We start from the raw sequence: 24,113 nt of genomic DNA on the forward strand, positions 1-24,113 counted from the left end.
GTCTTGCTCAAGAAGCGAAAGGAAGAAGCGAAGGAGTTTCTAAAATTTGTGAACGCTTGTAAAAAACCCACGGTGATCATTGAAGAGCTTGACGAACCGGAAACCAATTATGCCGAAGAGTAAACAAAAAGGAAGAAAACATCAGCACGAGGAGCAGAAAAAACCATCGGCGCCATTATTGATGCTTGAATGGTACCCTAGGGATGTCGAGTTTGAAGAGTATTTGAACAAAAGTTTAGAAGACAAACGTCGCGAATGGAAGAGGGAAGAGGAGGCAGCACGTAAGAATTTGATGGATGCATTTGCATCATGTAGTGCAGAACAAGCAGAAGCTGTTGTGGTGAGGTTGAAGAGAATGATGCAGTCGATGGTGTTATTGGACAAGTTAGCCATGGTGAACACGTTATTCAACCTGAGGTTGAGGTTGAAGCAGTTATAGACCATGCAGAGGTTAGTACACCACTGTGGAATATGTTTGTGATTTGTTTATTTATGTTTGGTATTCATATGTGATTCATCTTTTGGGGTCAGATTGGGCAGCATGATGATGAAGCAATTGTAGATCCTGATAGTGTGGCAGAGGTTAGTGCACACCTTTGTAATAGAGTTGTGATTTATGCTTGTATGTATGGTGTTCATTTGTGATTTTATGTTAAATCAGATGGGGCAATCTATTCATAGTCAAGATGTTCAACATGTTGACGATAGTGTGTACAACCCAACCCTGGATTTTTCAGCCGAACCTCAATGTCAACTGCAGTCGGAAGTTCCCATTCTCGAGGAGATTCCGGATGAATTGCTAACTTAAACGTGATATGGAACATGCTGGACAGGAAATACAGGATTGGCCTGAAGTGCAGGGTGGACCGGAAGTGCAGGATGGACCGGAAGTGCAAACTGGACCCGAAGTAGAAGGTGGACCGCAAGTACATGATGGTCTGGGAGTAGAACCTCAAGAGGAGGTATACATTCCTTCGTTTGAGTACGTTCTGGACGGCTGCCATCTACATAACGAGGGACCCGCCGACTGATGATGAAGATGATGAGATGGACCATTTTATCTCGTTGGCACACATGTGCCGAGATGAGCAGCATTTCACCTCATATTACGAATCCATTTTCCAACAACAACATGCGAGACAGGAGCCAGAGAATGTAGACCAGCCGGGTGAAGGCGAATCCCAGCCGGGTGAAGGCGAAGACCAGCAGGGTTGTGCCGAAGACCAGCAGGGGTCAAGGGGGTCAGGGTGGTCACGGGGGTCAGGGGATAAACGGTGGAGGAAGTATTCGCCTTATGTGGGCAAGAGGAACATGACAGACAACCCACTTTTCGAGGAAGAAGTTGTGGACGAGCTACAAGATATTGACGACCTTGAGGATTTGGAGGGTTTGGATGGTTTGAAGAAGAGAGGCATAAAGTTTACCCCGTTCAAGCTCGAGAGTAATGAGCTTCCGTTGTGAAAGCCTGGTGATGTTTTTAAGCATAGAGGTTTCTTGTACGACGTGTTGAGGCAGTACGCAATAATGACCAGAAGGCGGGTGCAAGGATGTGAGTGGTATGTGTACTTGAGGAAGGACGAAATACACTACGGTCATGATTACGTGGTGATGAATATGCAACGCGATCACGCGCACACATGCTCTCAGGTGTTGGATTCGAAGTGGCTGATGACAAAGTGGCTAGGTGAGCGTTATATGCAGAAGATCAAAGTCAACCCTCACATTCCACTTGCAGCTATACGGCAGTGTGTGGATGAAGATTTTGGCCTGAAGATAGGTAGAATGAAGGCATATCGGGTCAGAGAGCACGCACTGGACGGCATATTCGGCTCTGCGACAAACCCAATACAGAAACTTGTTCTACTACAAAGCCGAATTGGAGCGGACGCACCCTGATTCCAGCATACATATACATTATGAGAATACGAGGGATTCTGACGCCGTGGGTCCGAGATTCCTGAGGTTCTACTGCTGTCTAGGACCATTGAAAAAGCGATGGATGCAGTTATGTCGGCCCATTATCTTCTTCGACACTTGTTTCTTGCAAGGGATGTACAAAGGACAGCTCATGACAGCAATGGGGATTGACCCCAACAATGGCTGGTGGCCGATTGCTTGGGCTGTGACTGAGGCCGAGAGTTATATCCAGTGGAAGTGGTTCGTGGAGTACTTGTCTGATGACCTGAACTTGCATGCAAATGGCCCATGATATGTGTTTATGTCTGACCAACAAAAGGTATGGCTGCCGTGATTTCAATATTACATAATGTACGTGGTATGTGATTGAATTTTATCTGTGATTTGATCAATACATTATGTACTGGAACTGTGATTTTGTGGTAATGTTTTGTTGTGTTGCATCCATCAGGGCCTTGCAAAGTTGATTGCTGAGGAATTCCCACAGAGCGAGCATCGCTTCTGTATTCAGCATATATACAACTATTTCAAGAAGAGATTTGTTGGAGAAAATTTCAAAGACCGGTTGTGGGAGATTGCCTCGAGTACCACCCTCGAACATTATGTGGACAAGATGGATGCTTTGCAGACCGAGTATCCCCAAGCACATCAGTGGCTGTCTGGAGTTGCTCCCAAAGAAAAGTGGGTCAATGCATTTTTCTCTCCACACACTTGTTGTGATGTGCTCCTCAACAACATTGTGAGACATTCAATTCGAAGATTGCATTGGCTCGAGAGAAAGCAATTATCAGCATGTTGGAGGACATTCGAACAAGTCAAATGGAAAGAATTCAGATCAGAGGCCAGTGGATCAAAAGCTACGATCACGCAGTCCCTCCTGTTATCAAGGAGCTTGTTGATAAGTGGTACGCGAGGGCTTCATCGTGGAGGGCTACATGGAACGGACAGTCTTCGTACCAAGTATCTGGGCCGTCTGGCCAATATGTTGTCAACATGCTCGATTTTACATGCTCCTGCAGATTGTGGCAGCTAACCGGAATCCCGTGCACGCATGCTATCGCAACAATCAACAAGAATGGCGACGACGTGACGTGATCCATTTCCCGCTATTATTTGAAGTCAACAATGATCATGTTGTACGAGAATGTCCTTTACCCCATCAATGGGGTGGACAATTGGCCCAAGACTACTTCTGATGGTGCGGTGGAACTGGCGCCTCCGAGGTCAAAGCGACAGCGTGGTAGGCCGAAGAAACTGAGACATGAGGAGCCCCAGATTCGTCTTCATGCAGACAGAGGTGAGTCATTGCGTCGCACCTTCGTGATGAAATGTCGTCGGTGCGGTCTAGAATGTCATAATAGGAGGACATGCAGCAATGATCCTCGGACAGATGCCCGTGCTCAGGTTGGGGAGACTTCGCAGCACAGCAGGTCGCGTGAACGTGGTGATTGTACTTTGCCTGAATCGTCAAACAATCGCCGACACCAAGAGGTACTATGCAATAAGCATCCGCAACTATATTCTCTAATTGTACACATTGCTTTCTCATATATACTTACTATACTATTAATTGTTGCAGCCTAATGTTTCAAACCCGGGACCAAGCACTCGGACCAGGACTCAGCCTCAGAGATGCGGCCGCTGCGGTGATCAAGATTGACGGGCCTTACTTAATCTTAAAACTTTGTGTTTGTTTGGGATGGGTGAACAATTTTTTTTGGCAGTGTTGACATGATGTGTATGCTAACTACGAGATTTTAAATTTTGGTGGCAGTGATGATATGATATTTATGTTATGTATGTTACAGACTAGTTTGTAACAAATTACTCTAGTATTTTGGTAGTATTTTGGTGGAAATGATATCATGACAAATTACTCTACTTCGTCGGTTTGTATCCATTTTTTACATAGTATTTGATTTCAGTCATAGTTGGGTAACTTCATTCGTGATTTCAGGCATAGTTGAAACAAAACGTAATCAATCATGCATTTGAAAGAGTACTTCGTCGGTTTGTATTCATTTCTGTACATGGTTTGTGATTTCATTCATAGTTGAGTAACTTCATTCGTGATTTCAGGCATAGTTGAAACAAAACGTAATCAATCATCATCAGGCATTTGAAAGAGTACTTCGTCGGTTTGTATTCATTTTTGTACATAGTTTGTGATTTCATTCATAGTTGAGTAACTACATTCGTGATTTCAGACCATAGATGAGAACAAAACGTGGTCAATCAACATAGGCATTTGATAGAGTACTTCGTCGGTTTGTATTCATTTGTGTACATGGTTTGTGATTTCAGTCATAGTTGAGTAACCTCTTTCGTGATTTCAGGCATAGATGAAAACAAAGCAAAGCGTAATCAATCAACATCAGAAGATAACGACGGAGTGAACACGACAACATAGCTTTGTTATAACAGTAGAAAAATTACAATACATAAGAACAAGATTGTGAATTTTAACCGTCGGAGAGTTGTTGCCGTTTTACCAATTATTAGCGCCAATGCGTCACACTCTTCAGTCTTCATGCCCAGTTGTAACTTCAGGGCTTCAAACTCCACAAATTTCAATCACAATTTCTCGTGCAGAACACCTTCAAGTAGCGATTTGGCTCGAAGTTCAGATTCGAATTGGTCTCGCTCAAGTTTCACTCTCTGAAAGTAACTGTCTTGGCTTGGCGATAGACTCGCATCAACCCATCGAAAAAAATTGCAATCATCTTCCTGCATAATACTTTCTCATTAATCTTTATGCCAACAAAATTAATGGAAAAACGACCAAAATACATGGTTTTAACCTTCCATATTGGGCAGCGAAAGTAACGCCTACCCGGGTTAGCATCCGTCCTAGATCTCACAAGCTCAGCCTCAAGATCGTGATTACACTTCACAATTTCGGGACGAGGCCAATTCCAATTGAAGCTTGAGCCGAAAGATTGAGAAGAAGAAGACATTGCCACACGACCTGAATTCAATTTGACAGTACAAAATTCTAATCAGCAATGCAATTTCGCCGAAAGATAGCACATAGCACATAACACAAAACTAAAATCATAATTCCGCCCAACCAAGAATTGCAAAATTTTCCACATGCACCGCCTGTAACCCTACAACCATTAAATTCGACCAAGAATTACAAAATAGTTTTCCAGATGCCCGACAGTAACCAATAATTGCAAAATAAAATTCCAAATCGCCTAAACCCTTGTGGATACCCTAAATTCAGCGAAATCCAGATGAAATCCCCTAAATTCCAGCTGCCGAACAGATGCCGAACAAATTAAATCCCCTAAATTACCAGATCCCGAACAAATTAAATCCCCTAAATTCCCAGATGCCGAACAAAATAACTATTTGCCTATTATGTTTAGAGAGGGAAATATGAAAGCAGACGAAAGATGAAAGACGAAAATGAAACAGAGAGGGAGGAAAGATGAAAGAAAATATTTGAATTGAATTATGATTACTATTCTGCTTGACAAGACAGCCCCTGCACATGCAGACTATGTGCAGCAATAGGGTGCAGGTGTAGTACGTAAAAAGTCTAAACTGCCCTTCAGCCCATTTGGGCATTTTCGCCCGGAAAATGGCAAAATATACACGATTTGTGATTATATATTTTGTTAGATCCCTGTGATGTGATTTTTAAATGTTAGGGACCTCTGCTGTTACAAGGCGAAAAGTTAGGGCCCTTTGGTGCAGTTCACTCTTTCCCTTTTTAGTAAAAAAATCATTTCTCTTACTTTATTATCCACCTATTCTCTCTTTACTTCTCTACTTTTTCTCTCTCTCGTACTTTACTCTCTCTACTTTAACTCTTTAAATATCAATTCCTTAGATCCCATGCCCGAAAGAAATGATTCGCTTATCTTGGGACAGAGGGAGTATGACTGGATAATAAAATTTAATAATATTTTCGTGAATTTTCATATATTTCTATAACCACTTGTATATCAATATAATTATCATTATGGGTGACAAATCGTGCGTATTGGTTCGTTATTGGGTCAACCTGATAATGACTCAACCTAATAATGCCCAAACCCGAACTCGTCATGTTGAGGAATCGGTAAACCCGAACACGAATCCGACTGGCTACCTTCGAACCCGAAACACGACCCCCACCCAACATAAACCCATTAATGACACGATATTATATAGGTTGACACGACACGATAACAACCCGAACCTGATATTACACGATTAAAACCTAATATTACATGATTAAATCTAATATTACACGATTAAACCTTATTTTTCCACCTAATTTACACGATAAAAATCCATTTTATACAATTTAAACCCGATTTACAAGAAATTAAAATATTACAGTTAAATATATTTTTTAAATAATAAAAATAATAATACTCCCCAAAAATAGAAACATTTGAAATGACATGGGTTTTAATGCAAAATTTGGTAAAGTAAGAGAGAGAAAGAAAAGTGTGTTAGTGGAAAATGGATCCCACTTCATTAGAGAGAAAGAAATTTCCTAAAAATGAAAGTTTCTATTTTTAGGGGACGGGCCAAAAAGAAAAGAATTTATATTTTTAGGGGGACGGGAGGGAGTAATACTTCCTATTGTTGCATAAGGAACTCGTCTTCATTTCATTATCTCAGATTTTGTCTTGGAACACATCGATGTAAGATTTTCGAGATAAAAATATTTTTCTTGGAATCTTGCACGATAAAGCGTTTAAGCACTACACTGATGTAAGATTCTTGAGATATATTCTTCTTCCGATATTGGATAACCTTGATCCTAGAATGCGATTAGCTTCGCTCATATCTTTCATTCCAACCTGGATAACCAATTCATCCAAGCCCCTTGGCCTAGCGGTAAAGGGTGCTGGATACCGCGTCCATCCTGGAGGTCTCGAGTTCGAACCCTGGGTGGCGTAATTTGTCTTTCCTCTTGTTATAGGAGTTGATTTGTAATTTCCTCCTTCATATATATGATATTAATATATTAAGTTAATTTTTAAAAATAAAAAAAAAAAAACCTGGATAACCAATTCCTCACGTCTGACAACTATCTTTTTGCCGTTTCCAAATAATAGGAAGTCATCTACTTAGAGAGTCAAGAATATCAAATTCACACCTTCATACTCTTCTGTACACACAGCTTTCATCAAGGCATTGCTCAAAACCAAGGAATTTGACTGCTTAATCGAAACACAGTTTCCATAATTTTAAAAAACATAGAGGGTGATAAAAAATGGTCCATTCCCCACAAGAGAGCATGATACAAGCGGATCAAAAAAGTACTTCATTCGTTCCTTGTTAATTAAGTCATTTACCATTTCGGAAAGTTCTAAGATAATTGAGTCATTTCTATTTTGACAAAAATCTACTAGCACTATCTCCTACTTTATTCTCTTTTCGTCTCTCTTACTTTACTCTATGTTTTACTCCCTCCATCCCTTACTAAGTGAGACATTACTTTTCTACACCGGTTTTAAGAAAGTCCTTTGTTAGTTAAGTGGAGAGAATAAAATGAGATAGACAAAAAATTACAGAGGAAAAAATAAGAGAGGGTGGAAAAAAGGAAATGACTCACTTAGCTCGGAACATCCCAAAAAGGAATGTAAATAAATATATTTTATTCTTCCATTATATTTCTTAAGAAATACTAGTAATAAAGATTAAACTATAGTAGTAATATATAAAAATTATTTTCCCCCCACTCTTCTAAAACTAATTTATACTAGGAATATATAAAAATTCTTATTACTATAATATTATCATCAGTAAAATGGCGAACGACAAGAGGGAGAAGACGGCAACCAACCCCCATTTTAAAACTATTTTCAACTTCTCAAAAGTGTGAAATAATGGAAGCATTTTGGAAAAATAATGAGGAAAGAAGGGCACGAAAGACCATAAATAATGAAAAAAAGACTTCAAATGATATTATACCCATACGTAGAGGCATCTGGTGCATTTTACAAAACATGGGTACCTCCATCAAATGATTAGCTATACATAGGGGCTAATTTTATAGTTCACTCAAATCAATTAACAAGGAACGAGGTGTAGCAATGAAGATTGTTACACATTCTGATATCTGATGTGAAAGTGTGCTAGGCCAACTAGTAGTAATCCATGTTGTCGCACTTAAGATGTCCACCTTCCTTAAGTTTATCTCACTCAAAATATCCTTTTTTTTTTGGAAATAAATCTTCATTTTCTTTCTTTATTAAAATATTATATTATTTTTTCCTTTGTACTTAGGCCATCCGCAACGCTGCTTCTTATCCGTCTCTTAACCGTCTCATCCCTTAACTATTCATGGGTCTCACTGTACTTTTCACTCCATCTCTTAACTAAGAGACAGAACCTGAAACCCTCCATCTCTTATCCGTCTCTTAACTATCTCTTAATTTACTATTCATTCAATTTCATTTTTTATTTTTTTTTTCAACAAATTCAATTAATAAAAAAATACACTTCATTAAATAAAATAAAAATACAACTTAAAATCCTAAAAAAATACATAATTAAATTCGTGGCAAAATAAATAAATAAAAGACATAATTTAAATCACAATTTTATAGAAATTAAAAAAACTACTCCGCCGACGAATCATCTCCCGAAGGCGGTGGCGGTGCACTGAAGCTACCTGGAGGCGGAATACCAATTTGTCTTGCCATATACTCAATTTCGGCAAGATGGGCTTGGTATAGTGGAGGCGTCATGCGGGAAGTGTCCGCCATCGTGGCAGTCAAGTACATGGACAATAGGGTGTTCGAGCCCAAGCCCGCCTGGCTTGATTTGCCTCGACCCTTCCTCCCTCTAGCCTCATTCGCCCCTTACGGCCGACGGCGCCCACGAGAGGACCCCCGGCATCGTCTGTCGTGCCCTCAACCTCCTGCGAGGCGCCTCTTGTGCGGCGCTGCCCGACCGCCCCCACTAGAGGAGTATTGGCCACCCGCCGTGTGCTTCATGCACTTCGAGGTTGAGCCCGAGCTAGACCGCACACCGTCGGCCCACCATTCCTCGTCTTTGACGGCCTCTCAGACATCGACATGTCTGAATTCTTTGCCGGTGTCGTCGAAGTAGACTCGCAAAACCGATCTCAGAATGTTGGCTCCCGTGGCTCCGCTTTGGTAATGAGCCGCTTCGTCCTTGTAGATGCCGCAGAATTTTTTGACCTCCCTATCGACTCGGTCAAAGTGAGCGCGGAGCATCTTCAATGTGCGGCGGCGGGACCCCTTTGGCTTGATCTCGTTGTAGGCCTCGGTGACCTTTTCCCAGAAGCACTTCCGAGATTATTGATTCCCGACGATGGGATCGTACGAGACGCTGATCCAGGCGTTGTACACCGTCATCGTGTCCTTGCGGCTGTACGGATATCGGCCTGCCTCCTCATCCTCCTCGGTCGGCTCCGCCTCTTCCTCCACGGCGTCGAATGCCCTGGAGCTTCCACCGCCCCGTCCTCCTTCAGGATGGAGTTCATCCGGATAATCTTCCCGAATTTGGGATAACCCCTGCGAATACCTCGGGGCGGAGGGACGAGCGTATGCATCCACATCAAAATGGGGTGGTTGGTACCCCCGGCGTCGACGAGCCCTAGGTGCCCGGCGTAGACGAACCGGAACCACCCAACACGTTGTACATGTCACCCAGTCGCCAAACACGTTGATGTCGAACCCGCCAGAGTTTCCGTCACCGGACATTTTGTGATGAGATGTTAGATGAAAATTGGAGAGGAAATGGAGATGATTTGGAGGATTTGATGTGTATTTGTGTGTGAAATGAGGATGAAATAGGAGTATTTATAGAGTAAAAAATAAAAATATATATATAAAAAATGAAAACGGTCGAAAACGGTCGAAAACGGTAATATTATCGTTTTCGAATTTTTAATTTTTTTTATTAAATTCGACTTTAAAAAATAATTTATAGCGTCAGCGTGACGACGCCCACTCGCGGGCCGGCGAGTGGGCATCACGCATGGCGCCGGAGCGCGCCACATCGCGCAAGCGCGTGGCGAGACAGCCCGCGCCATGTCTCGGCGTAACGGGCGTCTCGGCGAGATCGGGACGAGACGGGGCTCTGCAACGCGTCTCGCCGCCGTCTTGCGCGACGTGGTGAGACAGCCCGCGCAGTGTCTCAGCGTAACGGGCGTCTCGGCGAGACCGGGACGAGACGGGGCTCTGCAACGCGTCTCGCCGCCGTCTCGTCCCGCCGAGACAAGATACGAGCCACCCGCGAGACCCATTGCGGGTGGCCTTATTCCACTTAACTCATCCTCCTAAAATTCTGCGCAATTAAAGAATGTAAATATATTGAGTTCGATAGATGGAAAACTATAATTCAGATTTTGTACATGATTCTGTCGAGTTTTTGTTGGCAGGATGTGCTGACAAGGTCAATAAGCCAACTGACAATTGATAATTCTGAACTTGATATTTTAGATAATTATTTCTGTCGATCATCTTTGAATTCGTACACAATTTCTGAAGCCCTGTTATACTTTGATCAAAGAGTGTACGTAGTATGTAGATTATTTAATTGGGGAATTTATTAATTAGTTTAACATTTAGTATTTACTGTACTAAATTAATAACAATAATGCTAATATAAATTTATTTTTAATTGCCACTTTGTTATCCTTTTTTCTCGACAATTACACTAAACGGATAAGGCAGTAGCTAGCCGTGCCAGTACCACAAAGTAAAACAAACAAGAAAAATAAAAACAATAACCAAGAAAATAACAAGAGTCCAAATTAAATAAAATAATAAAGTGAGAGTTCAACAACGCTTAACAAGTTGGAGAATCATTGAAGTCTTCAATATAGTATCTTTCCATGCAAATTTATGAAGGTCCAAAACTGAACTGGCTCTACTACCCCGGCAGCCAAATTTTAAAAGAACATAATACTACTAGTATTTATTTTGTTATATTAAAAGTATTTAATTAGGTATTGGTTTATTAGGGTCCTCTTTAATGCTTATAATATCATAATCCAAAACTAAAACTAAATCTACCCCCTTAAATTTTGAAATAAGTGGATGGGATTAAAACTCACAAATTTCAATAAATAGCAGACAAAATATCAACAGAAGAGTAATATCGTCATTATGTTATCATATGATAATTTTCGTGGGTGTTTTTTATATCAACATAGTGTATTACAAATATCAACAATATGACATGAGAATATCAACACGCGTATAAGAAAATATCAACACAGATTTATTGATATTTTACCTACATTATATTGAGATTTTGCATACATATATTGAGAATTTTTTGCATTTGTTAATAAAATTTACTTATAAACATGTACGAAAAATGAAATATAATTTATCAAATTTCAACACCCGAACATCGTCGGAACATATGCAATTGAGACTCGTTGGAATCCTTATAAAAGTATCTTTAATTTGATATATTTTTTACGAAAAAATAATTTAAATCGAGATAGTTACGTAAATTTAAAGTTTTAGAAAAATGAAATATAATTTATCAAATTTCAACACCCGAACATCGTCGGAACATATGCAATTGAGACTCGTTGGAATCCTTATAAAAGTATCTTTAATTTGATATATTTTTTACGAAAAAATAATTTAAATCGAGATAGTTACGTAAATTTAAAGTTTTAAGATGATTTTGATGAGAGAGAATAGACATTAATACCCTTTAAGTTTATTTAATAATTTTTTTAATTTAAAATATAATTCATGTGACATTATTTCAACCACTAGATCTCCTAATCTAATGGTTAGGATTTGATCTTAATTTGTAATTGCTAATTAATTAGCAATTGATCACTCCCCCAATTATTAACTACTGTACTAAAAAAAGCGCACACCCTTATATATATAATACACCAAAATTGATGAAGCAAGTATTCATTAATCATACAAAAAAATTGTGGCAGATGCTCATGATTCATTAAATACATGTTTTTAATCCTTCTCTATCTGAAGGCTAAAGATGATAACTGCAAGTAATTCGCATTGATATGTGTTGATTTAAGAAATGGGCCTTGAGAGCATCCACAGCGGCGAGCACACGCAGTCCGTCCGTCCTTGCCGCTAGCAAGGATACCCCTGTCCGCCGCTGCGCTCTTGCCGCTGGCACGGACATGCTCTTAGCTAAGAACATGTCCGTGCCAGCGAGCAGGGCGATGTGGCGCGTTTCTATTGGCCGTTGGCATTTTTTTTCTTTTTTTTTAAAAATCGAAAATAATACCAAAAATAAAATAAAAATATTTTCGGATTCCCAAAAATATAGCCGTTTAATTACCGTTTTTTTAATTTTTTTGAAATTAAAAAAAAATTTAATCCCAAAATCATCTAAAAATACACACATTCATCATCCATTTGGACGAAATTCGGCCGATTATGAATTTAATTATGTAATTTTTTATTTTTAGGATTTTAATTATGTACTTTTAAAATTTTAGGATTTTAATTGTGTACTTTTTAATTTTTATGATTTTAATTATGTAATTTTTAATTTTTTTGTAATTTGTAATATTATTCCGGATATTTTTAATGCATTTTAATTTTGTGGAAATGTTTTTATTTAAATTGAATAATAGAATGGCGGGACCCTTGAGCTTGTCCTTGCGGAAGAGCACGGATGTGGGTGTTGTGCTCTTGCCTAAGAGCAGGCAGAAAAAGTGGGTCCGGGCCCACATCCGTGCTCGTTGGCAAGAGTACGGACGTGGATGCTCTGATATGATTAGATAATGTGAAATAATGGGATAAGAGAGTTTCTTCAACTACTTCATGATAAATTAGGGAGGTGTTTATGTTTGTTGATCAAACTTTTATGTGGAGATGCATTAGTTGTCTTTCACGAGACGAGACTCTTTTTTAAATCTTCGTTGCAGTCTTGCATATATGTCCTAAAGAGATACTCCGTCTCTCTCCCTACAAGTGAGACGTTTCTTTTTTGCCGTTGTTTTGCGAAAATGATAATAAATAGTTAAAGTGGAGAGAAAGTAAAGTAAGATATAGAATAATATAGAAGAGAGTCGTGTATACATTATTATCTTACTTACTGTACTTTATCTCTATCATTTTTACAAAACAATGTTCGATTTGGAGCTCCTCACTTGTAGAGGGACGGGATGAAGAAAAAGATGAAAGAAAGCATAAAAAGTGAAGTAACAAGTTCAATACTATCTCAAAATACAAAGAAAAGTATAAGAAAATAGTCTCAATGATAACTCAAAATAAATCCTAATTTAGGTAATGGAGTAATTTTTTTGGTTTGCACCATAGCCTAACCAGATCACTTTAAATTTTTTGATTTATTACATTCAATCCAAATTATTGTATATTTATCAAAATAGAGAGGTGGGAAAATAAATAAAGAAGTTTGTTTTGAAATAGATTATTTTAATTGATTGGCGTAAATTAAGGAAATTAATGAGTAGCTTTTTTATTATTAGAAAGTTAATCAATAATTTGACTGATAAAATGAATTACTACTTGATTTAATTTAATAAATTATGTCATTTAATTAAATCATCTCATTTGCTTAATATACTTCGATATTTAACATTATATTATGGTTAAACTAATATTAATACTTTAATATTTAGCCAGCCCTAATCAAGATTCATTGTCCTGAGAGATTCTTTCAAGTTATGCAACAATATGAGTACAAAGTAATTCATACTTTGTTCTATAAGAGAACATGTAATCGAGTAACTCGTTTGTTATTGATGTAGATGGCGTGATTATTACAGGAGATGATGAAGAAAAGATCATGAACCTGAGAAAAAATCTGTTCCAAAAGTTTGAGATGACAAATGTGGCGACCCTTAAATACTTTCTCAAGATATAGGTTTTGAGGTGGAATAAAGGTACCAGAGGGAAAAAAGAAAGAAAGAAAGAAAAAATAACAAAATCACCAAAGAGCACCTCTCAAATGCCTTCAGCCATCTACTTCCTTTTACTTTCAAACCTAGCTAGCATCTAACATCGTTCAAGTTGTCAGCCATTTGTGTATGGGAAAAATGAAATCCTGAGCGCTAACCCCACACCCATGTGCCAATGCGCCACAAAAGTCTTCTCTTTTCGAACTCCCAGTTTGATGTAGTCTTCGAAAATTATTGTATTTCGGATGTTCCAAATCGTCCACGAGACAACATAGAACATGGAAATCCAAATTTTTTTGTCGAACATCTTGAAGGGAGCACCAAGCCATGAGGACAGCATGCTTCCGGTCCTTTTGGCAAGCATATTGACATGCTCCAGCAATAACAAGAGAAGTACCACAATTTTGATGTAACTTTGCAACTGAATAAAAATGTGCTCGATCGATTCAGGTTCATCCTTGCAAAAGGTACATAAGATGTCTTCAATCCCTGGAGTACTGCCTAATCTGAAGAGTCTCTCTTTAGTATTGAAACGCCCTTATAGTGAACTAAACCTAAACACTTTACTATAATGACATTTAGTTCACTCTGTGTTTTATTTTCTAATTATACATTTAAGTAGTGGTTGCCCTATATCACTATTATTTCTAACTAAGAACTTGAAACAAGTCAATTTAGATGAACATCCCAAAAAAAAAACTGAATCATTTTTAATGAGACGAATTAGTAATGAAGAGATATTAATCCCCCCTGTGCATAGTATTTTAAATTGAAATTGAAGTACAATTTCGTGTGTCACCTTCCATCTTCTTTGCCCTTTAAATACCACTATCCTCCACCTCAATTTACTTACCCTCAAACAATCACATTCCAACAACCTCTCTCTCTATACCAACATCAAAAATCAAAATCCATCTATACAAATATTGAGCAAAATAGAGCCAAAAAAATATGGAAAATAATGCGAGTGGTATATTTGATGCTGAGAAAAGGCATTACAAAGGGCAAACTATTAGCCCATCTTAACATGATGATGAAGCGCGGCAAAATCGCCAGCCAAGCCGCCATACACAATCTCATGTTCCACCCCCACCACCACAGATTCCGCCTCCCCTTCCACCTCACCAATCGCAGGAGCTCTCACGCGGTGTTTGACAGAGACACGATGGCTGCCTCCGTCGAGAGTTTCAGCAGCGCGGTGGCGTCGCCTGCGCTGCCCGGGTTCGGGCCGAGCCCGTTGGTGAGGCAGCTGCGGATCACCGATTCTCCGTTCCCGTTGACGGATGCTGAAGCTGAAGAAGACAATAATGTTGATGAAGCTGCTGAGGAATTTATAACTAAGTTTTATGACGATTTGAAGCGACAGAATTCCAACATGTTTTTGGAGTACTATTGAGTTTCGATTCCAATTCCGATTTCGATTCGAGATGGGATCTGTTTTTCAAGAATTTGGAGAAGACTGTGTTTTTGGTAGTAATAGGAAATTAGGAATGCTTGTTATGTTGTAGTCTTGTAGATAAATAATTTCTATGGAGATGTATATATGATTATTAATAATATGTTATTGCTTAACAAAATTGTTACACGTTTAATAATCGGTGGAAAAAATTTACTTGTGCAGTAAATTTTAGAAATAAATTATATTTTTCAGTCAATTATTCGAATCAAGTAGTTCTATAAAATAATAGAAATTGAATTTTAACATTTTTATTCTTACGTAACTATAAGGATGTGTTTGATAAAGTAGTAATATGTTAGGAGGGGTTTTCCTCTTAAGCAATTGGTTCTCCGGGTAGAGCACAGGAACAAGAAATCTGTTGATTAATCCGGCGCCCAAGTGCTTGGGTCGACGGTGATCTCAGGAAGAAGAGCTGAACGTGAGGTTCGATCTCGTCGGCAGCGATAAATAATTAGAGTTTTGTGATTCAAGCCAAGTTGGGCAAAATACTGATTTCATTAATTGGTTTAATAATTGAAATAATAACAATCTATCATATTTATAATACTAGAATACCTACTTAATGAACAAGAAACACATATATGAAAAGATATTCAAATCCCTAATATATCTAAACTAAATGAAGGTTCGTAACATAATAGCAACATAGAGAATTATATATAACCATTTCTAATTGTTTGATATCATAAGTATGCTTAACTCAAAGCTCAACATAAGACAAGGGTCCGCTTCAATCTGGTATCAAATGCACGGATTTAATACGAGAGTGATTTTCTTTGGAAATTTATTCATCAATTTTTCTAAAACAAATTCATTTATCAAAATTATATATATGCCTATGATTATGTACTCCAGATCTATTGAATTTCCTGGTCACGTTGATATGATGGAATGGAAATATGGAATTGAATGGTAGGAAAATGGAATGTGATTTCTACCTCTATTGTATTCATTTGCTTAGTGTGATGGAATGAATGAGAGAATTGATTATAATGCAAAGAAAATCAAAAGAAATTGACATTTCATTCCATCATATCGTTATTTCATTCCATCATATAAGCATGACCTAATTTAATTCATTTTTCCTATAACAAACCTATCTACATAGCCTGTTATTATGCCTAGGTTTTCAAGCTTTTCAATTTTCTATTTTTAGCAAGATTTAGAGTCCTCCAATATATATACATTTTATAGAGTCACGTTAGCTTGAGATTTTTTAACTTAATTGAGAATTGAGATGCATTTTCAGCCACCCATCCATAACATTTTCGAAATATCAACTGCAAGTAGATTATGTAAACTCGGAGTATTATCGTCAATAGCTTGCACATCAAATGTCAACAACTTATAGTTGACATTATATGTGTATAGTTGACATGAATTGTATATGTAGTTGACATTATGTGTATAGTTGACATGAATTGTATATGTAGTTGACATTATGTGTATAGTTGACATGAATTGCATATGTAGTTCACATGGATTGTACACATAGTAGACATTATATTTGTGTAGTTGACATGAATTGCATATGTAGTTGACATTATATGTGTGTAGTTTTTTTAAAAAATAATAAAAAAAATTAAAATTTAAAAATGTATTTATTGAATAAAATGTACCATGAAATTACCATTCTGCTCTTTCATATTAATTAATCTAAAAATATTTTCCATGTGGCAAATTCTGGACCACTCATTTAATAAAAATGAGTGGTTGATAATGCATCTCAATTCTCAATTAGGTTAAAAATCTCAATTGATCACAACCCCATTTTTATATATATAATCCTAATAAAATGATAACTCGCATTTATCATAATAATTACTTATAATTATTGGAATGATACTCTTAAAATGCAATAATGACTTTCGTTTTTCATATTAATAATTTTGTAATTAAATTACCGATCGACTTTGTTTTTATTTGAAAAAAATAATAATATTGGATCTTCATCAATAATGATACTCAATCTATTTTTAAAAATATGTAATCTTCATCAATTTGCTGATCTTCAGTAATAATGATATTGTATGGAACTAAACATGATATTGAGTTCTGTACGCGCGCTACTTTGGAGCTATTTATTCTAACTTTTTATTCTAATAGTTCACTTTTAATTCTATTTAATAGTGATATCACCAACCATATATATACACACGACTAACATTTATAGATTAAATAAGATTGAGAAAACGTCCATACATCTAGTAAAATACATATTAAAAACTTCAAAATTACGTGTAACTTAAACTTATCATATTAGCATGCATACGTACAAAAAACATTATACCAAATGCAACAGCCGTGAAGATTTTGATTTTGAAAAATTCAATAAAATTCGCCCAAGAATTTATTAAAATATACACGTAGGTCGAATTACAGAAGCATCTAGAAATCTATTAATGCAATGTCGATATCAATTATATTTAATAATAACCTGTTATAATCATATCAATGATTTGAGTAATCACATGAATGTTAAACATTTTGGTCCCATTAAACCAGATGGTCACAAGTTTTATTTATATATTAAACCTAAGATCAATTTGAGGGTAATATTATGCCACATGCTCAGTTCCGAGCATTTGATAACTTTAGGTCTCTTTTCGATTGTCTCAATCCCAATTTAATAATTCTATAAAACAAATACTCAACTGCGACACTATCTAATCTACGTAATGGATTTCTTATGATAACCATGAGCAAATATTATTCTTATGCATTTTTATCACAACAAGAAAACTAATCAGAGTTGGAATGCAGTTTAAATTTATCTAACTTCTATTATACGCTAATTCCATGTTATTCATCGCAGTAACACCACTTTCCATCCATCAATAAATTGTGAGTTTACATAATTTTAAATTATAATAGTCCTATATAAATCTTTTAAAAAAATCAATTCTACCGTTGAGTTTGGCCGATTAATATTATACTGTGATGCTATATAGTAATATGAGTGAAAATCAAAACTCACAATTATAAATCATACTCCTGCTGATTATGAGAAAATCTATAGTTCATACATGGCACAACATATATTAAAGTATTAATAAAATCATTCTTTATTCGTCACATGCTATTGTTTAATAACTACGTCAACATCCTTTGCACAATTCACAAATCCCATCATCATACTTTTCTTCATTTTTCATTTCATGTATTTCTATTTATTGTAATTAAATTAACTATATAATTTAATTTAAAATATCTATTTCATTATAATTAACATAATTAAACGCAACGCCTAAAAAGTTACTTTGTTGAAAACCAAAGATTGGACTCCATATTGTTCATCAACTTGTCTTCAAAACTCTCTGGTCTCAATTTGATTGACCTTTTAGGCAGTCCTATTGGGTTGAGATGCATCCGGCAATAAGTCAATTTGATGTTTGATCCCTCGAGTTGGTGGAAATTCATTGGAAAAAATATCTATAAACACTTGCAAAACAAGTTTAAAAACACTAATCAAGAAGAATATCATGATTGGTGTTAGAATTCGACAAAAGTTATCCATCACACCAATAATCATGGAAGTAGTGTTAGTTAGTGCGCCAATTTTTAAGGGCATCTTACGATAGAAATTCATAAGTTTCATCCTAAAACTAATTGATAATAGGGGAGAGGCTCATGAGGCTTATATAGTGATTTCAGTTTTCTATGAACACTGATATGGGATAGTTTGAAAATTCTCTAACCTTGTGAGACCATGACATTGGTGTCTTAGGTTTTCTTAAATGTTTTACACTTCAAATTTATTTTATTTTTGTCATGATTTATAACATTGAACGAAAAATGCATAGGTTCATCGCATGCCGCTAGTAAATGAATTAAGCTATACATATATACGTATGAAATGGCTCCTATAAGTAGTCAATTTCAAGTAGAAGTAATTTTCATAAGGATTAAGTAATGTATATTCAATGTCAAATTCAATAAAATCGTGAATCCTACTTAAAAATAAGTCATTCTAAAATTCGCATATAAATTTTTTAAGTATTAATCAAATTCATATCCTCTTATTTAAAAAATCATCATACCTATGAACTGTATATACAGCTTGATGGGATGATATGCCTTCAATTATTTAAATGCGGTGTTGGGAAATATGTAGCCACATAATACTATACCAAGAAAATCATCAACCACGGATTCGATCGATAAAAGAAATGAGTAGCAAATTATAAGCTTTCAAATGTTTTATTTTCTTAATCATGATTGTTATAGATGAATTGGCAAGATATGATTAGCGTAGCTAGATCCTAGCGTACTCGTTATGATTAATTGTCCATTACTTGGAGTATAGATTAACACAATCAATCAATTGTAATTGGTCACACACATTCACACGTGCACAAATGCGAGCATATATATATTACTATTATTTTCCTTTCTAGTAAATTTACGGCCAGCTTCTGTTCTAGTAAAAACAATAATACGAAATACAAAATTCTAACATTAATAAAAATTTTGGAGAATATAGACTATAAAGGTTCAGCAATATGGCATCACATGAATAATCTAAGAGTCTCTCAAGATTAAATGCCTTCTCTTCCCCTATAACTGTCCAGCCTCTTAAAAATGAAATGTATCATCAAGAAATAAAGACCAGTATGCCCTAAAGGAGAACGATGCGATAACGGTAAAACCGGATTACATTTTGCTGCTTCTCACGATTAGAGCTTCAAAGCTGCTTTCGCCATCGCAAGTGCACCCTCATAGGTCTGACTTCCGCCAATGAAACCGCTCATGTGGACAAAAACGCCCCCAGGAATCCCTGACTCCCTAGACAGTTCGTCATCTCTCAGCCCACGCCATGGAGCAGGAAGTGCCTTGCGGCTCTCAAATCTATCGGGTGCCATTGCCACTGCCTGGACTCGCCAACTTTTACTTCGGTCATCCTAGTACATTTCCACATGATGCAATCGTGTATACATGGTGTTAAGAAGGATTCCGTGTACATGTAGATGCAAGTTAAAGAAAAGAACAAGTGGGCGAACAGAGAAAGATATATGGACAGAAAGGGAAAACTCATAATAACCTGATAAAGCACATATTTAATAGGAGGATTAATCTTCATCTCCTCCTCAAGCTCAAATAAGTGAAGTTTCCACTGCAGAAAATAAAACTTTATGAAATTAACAATAAAGCAGAAAACCCTAGCATCTATACTTGATCATTGCTACCAATGGTCTAGCTCTTAGTATAACATAATGGTTCAATAATATATATTCAAATTGAACTAGATAGAAACACTTGAACAAGTGCTCCTCTTTTAAAAACAAAAATGGGGATGATTAAGACAAGAGGTTATAATGCTTGACAACAAAACGTATACATCTTTTGTGCATGTCTTGGCCTAATGGTAGAGTGGTTAATACCCGAGACCAAAAGTCTTGGATTCGAGTTCGCTATGACACTGCCTTTACAGTTTATGTTTGTACTATCATAAAAGAATAAAAATGTATATCTCTGGCAGTTTGACTAATTAAACTGAATCAGATATGAAGGAGCTATAGTACTTGAAGTTGACTGCTTTAGTTCCAACCAGGGTTTGCTCCAGATTCATCTAATTGCTTATGACTTATGATGTTCTTGTATTAATGTAGGGTTATTTTGTTCAATGATTCAATTCCATACATGATTATCTCATTCTCTTCATTCAATAACTATGAATTTGAATGGATTAAAATATATGTGCACATTTCAAAGAACAATAGCTCTTGAATTCTTTGGGGTAGGTGATGGACAAAAAATTCTACAACTGTGAGGGCTGGTAAAATACTGACCGGACAAAACCGATCCAAGACCATAATTTCTCCACTAGGATCGACATCAAGCCTCGCCTCAAGGCACTGCATCACAATTGACCGAGCTGGTAGCCATGATCGAGCGAGAGATCTAACATTCTGAACAAAAAATAGTAACTGTTAGAATTACTGACAGAAGCAATGTCTAATCCACGTGCAAATTCAAGATAAGGTTCCACAATCAAAACAATTAGTTGTTACCCAAGAATGGTAAAAGGTAAATAAGCAAGAAAGGCACCGTTCTTATGCACTTTCAAAACTTACATCCATGAACTCATGGCCAGCCAAAGCCATTGCTTGTTCAAAGGCTCCATTTTCCTTCTCAGACGACTGATCAGGATCTGTCCAGTCTAGATTTAATTTCCCAACTCGTGAGGACAAATGTGTATTGTTCACATATCTCGGTGGCTGGTCTGTATCGTACTGATTGATTCCATTATCAATGGCATCGATCGCCTGTTATCAACAGGATAAATGGTAGAACGTAGAATCAGACAAGGAAAAGACATTAAGACCATTCGAAGAAATAGAAATCAAAAACTATAAAACCCTGCTACTATTTCTATTGGAACATTCCAAATCTCTACGCTTTGGTCATTTCCATCGCCAGAATCTTTGAAATTCAATTCCAAAGGGGCAACCCTCCAACGAGATGCACATTGCACTACATTACACCATCCACTAAAAATCAACCTTTTTAAACCAAAAAGGACAAAAATAGAGTAGAATGGACCATCCTTTAAAGGGTTAAACGTGAATTGTGTCCACAACACAGGCTGAACCTCTATATCTACAACATGTCCCACTATATAAAACCTGTTGATGGAAAATTGATTCATCTTGCTAGAGTCTAGATCATCATATGAAACCGCTATACATTGGGACCTTTTTATTGAAAGGCTGAAAGTTGAGAACATTTAAGAAACAACACTGAAAGTTGGGGATTAGTTAGAAAAAACCAGAGTAGGGATTAGTTAGAAAAAAATTGAAAGTTAGGGTTCCTTTGCTAGAAAAGGGGAGATGGAGACATAAAATCAAAGTTGCAGACATTTTTCAGAAAATGTTAACAAAATTGGGACACAAACTAGTATAACCCTTCATAGAAAATAACTACGAAAACTGAAAATGTTAAGGAACAAAAACAAGATTCTAGAAAATGCCAAGAGATGAATAACCTCCATGAAGTTCTTGTAAACTGCAAGAAACAACCGCTGAACGTCGGGATGGTCTTCATCAACTTGAAGCTCCTTAGCAATTATCTCTTTCCCAAAATGCTACAAATAAGAAAGTTAGAAACACAAACACAAACAAAAAGAGCAATAATCAAACTAAAACAATCGAACAAAACTAAGAGATTTTGTATATAAAAAATGTGCAAATTATATACCACATTGAAACGACATGTATGCAAAGCAAAAATTCCCCGAAAAGGGGAAGATTACCTTGTAAACAAGACCAGCACTACTGAGCTTAGTATTAAAGCCATGACCAAAAATCTCTTCAAAACCCTTCTGGTGATGATCATAGCGGTGTTTGGCGGGGTCGTAAACCCCACCCACATCCAGCACAGCGTCCAGAGTTTCAAGAACCTAACACAGGCATTTCATCAAACAGGTCAGCTACACAAACAGAAGCCGCAGCGGATAAAATATCCCGGAATAAAACGCACCTTGGGGTCGCGGGAGCGGACGATGTGAGCTTGGGAGAACTTGTTGGTGAGGCGGATCATGAAGCAGCCGAGGACTTCGTCGCAGTGGAAGCTTCCGTTGTGAGTACCCAGACGCTTAAGGGTGGCGGTTGACATGAGTGCGAGGCTACGGCGGAGTAGAGAAAGCTGGAAGGGGAAGAGGAGACGATTGGTGTGGAGAAATTTGGTTGAAAATGCTTTGATTTTGAACATGTATTCAAAATGAAAAGCAAAATTAAGTGAAAATAGGTAAAGCTATTCTGGATTGGACTTGCATTGTTAATGGGTCCACTAATCAAATAAGTTAAAAATTGTTTGTAAGGCTGTCCACAACCAAATGTGGCCCGACCACAGTTCGTGGCTCTCTTGTGGCCCTCTGCAATAGTAATTAACAAAATTTAACAAAAACAACAAGGGCAACCAAATGTGGCCCTCTCAAAAAAAAAAATTTGTTCACTTTTTTTAATGTATTTTTAATTTAAACTATATTAAATTTTATTAGACTTTAAATTTATGATATTTATAAATTTAATAAAAATAAAATAATTTGGATTGTAAATAAAAAAATTCACAACCTAAAAACAAATGTAACAAGAACTTCGTTGTATTATATTAAAATAGGAAATTATACAACGAAAGTTTTCTAATTTAAAAACAACCCGAAAACCCATATCACTCTGCGGCGCCCCTTCTACGGTTCCAGACCTCTTCAACCATATCAGCCTGCAGTGATGTATGCGATATTTGGCTCCGCATATCGGTGTACCGCTGGATCAAGTATTCATTACTACGTGGTACACCCATCTGCAGGGGCTCCATGGCAATACCCGAGCTCGAACTAGCACCATCTTCCGGTGTCCATCGCTCTGCAGCAACTCCTTCGTCATCTATTATCATATTGTGCAATATGATACATGCAGTCATGATGTCTGCGACATCATTTTCGTGCCATTGTCGAGCCGGGCACCGTATAATGGCCTATCGCGCTTGGAGTACACCAAAAGCTCGCTCAACATCCTTCCTAGCACCCTCTTGTTTTTTCGCGAAGTATGTTTGCTTTGGCCCAACGGGTTGTCGGATCGTCTTCACAAACACGGGCCAGCGAGGGTATATCCCATCGGCCAAATAGTACCCCATGTTGTACTGAGTGCCGTTGGCCTTGAATCTAACTTGCGGACCCTCACCCCGGCTCTCGTCATTGAACAGGTGTGACGATCGTAGAACGTTGATGTCGTTGTTCGATCCAGCGACCCCAAAATACGCATGCCAGATTCGCAATCGGTAATCAGCAATGGCTTCCAGAATCATCGTGGGATGTCTGCCTTTGAAACCAGAAGTGAACTGCCCCTTTCAAGCCACCGGACAGTTCCTCCACTCCCAGTGCAT

The 24,113-nt window shown here is 37.3% G+C and overlaps 2 protein-coding genes across 2 annotated transcripts; one reads left to right on the forward strand and one right to left on the reverse strand.

The window, feature by feature from the left end:
- Positions 1-3,042: 3,042 nt before the first annotated feature.
- Positions 3,043-15,473, forward strand: LOC121790248. The gene is made up of 3 exons (XM_042188514.1): positions 3,043-3,214; positions 14,222-14,238; positions 14,553-15,473. The coding sequence occupies exons 1-3, from the start codon at positions 3,043-3,045 to the stop codon at positions 15,165-15,167; spliced, it is 804 nt and encodes a 267-aa protein (XP_042044448.1). The 3' UTR covers positions 15,168-15,473.
- Positions 15,474-19,668: 4,195 nt separating this feature from the next.
- LOC121790247 (MYG1 protein-like) lies at positions 19,669-22,979 on the reverse strand. The gene is made up of 7 exons (XM_042188513.1): positions 22,710-22,979; positions 22,483-22,629; positions 22,216-22,314; positions 21,305-21,496; positions 21,020-21,139; positions 20,272-20,343; positions 19,669-20,131 (listed from the first exon to the last, which is right to left on the reverse strand). The coding sequence occupies exons 1-7, from the start codon at positions 22,938-22,940 to the stop codon at positions 19,907-19,909; spliced, it is 1,086 nt and encodes a 361-aa protein (XP_042044447.1). The 5' UTR covers positions 22,941-22,979; the 3' UTR covers positions 19,669-19,906.
- Positions 22,980-24,113: the final 1,134 nt, after the last annotated feature.

Source organism: Salvia splendens, unplaced genomic scaffold (genome assembly GCF_004379255.2).
Source record: "Salvia splendens isolate huo1 unplaced genomic scaffold, SspV2 ctg45, whole genome shotgun sequence".
NCBI classification, from domain to species: domain Eukaryota; kingdom Viridiplantae; phylum Streptophyta; class Magnoliopsida; order Lamiales; family Lamiaceae; genus Salvia; species Salvia splendens.

Coding starts and splice junctions, on each gene's coding strand:
- LOC121790248 (XM_042188514.1), top strand. CDS start 3,043: ATGATCATGTTGTACGAGAATGTCCTTTACCCCATCAATGGGGTGGAC.
- LOC121790247 (XM_042188513.1), bottom strand. CDS start 22,940: ATGTTCAAAATCAAAGCATTTTCAACCAAATTTCTCCACACCAATCGT. Junction 21,497..22,215: donor TTTACAAGAACTTCATGGAG/GTTATTCATCTC, acceptor TGTTGATAACAG/GCGATCGATGCCATTGATAA. Junction 20,132..20,271: donor TTAAATATGTGCTTTATCAG/GTTATTATGAGT, acceptor GAAATGTACTAG/GATGACCGAAGTAAAAGTTG.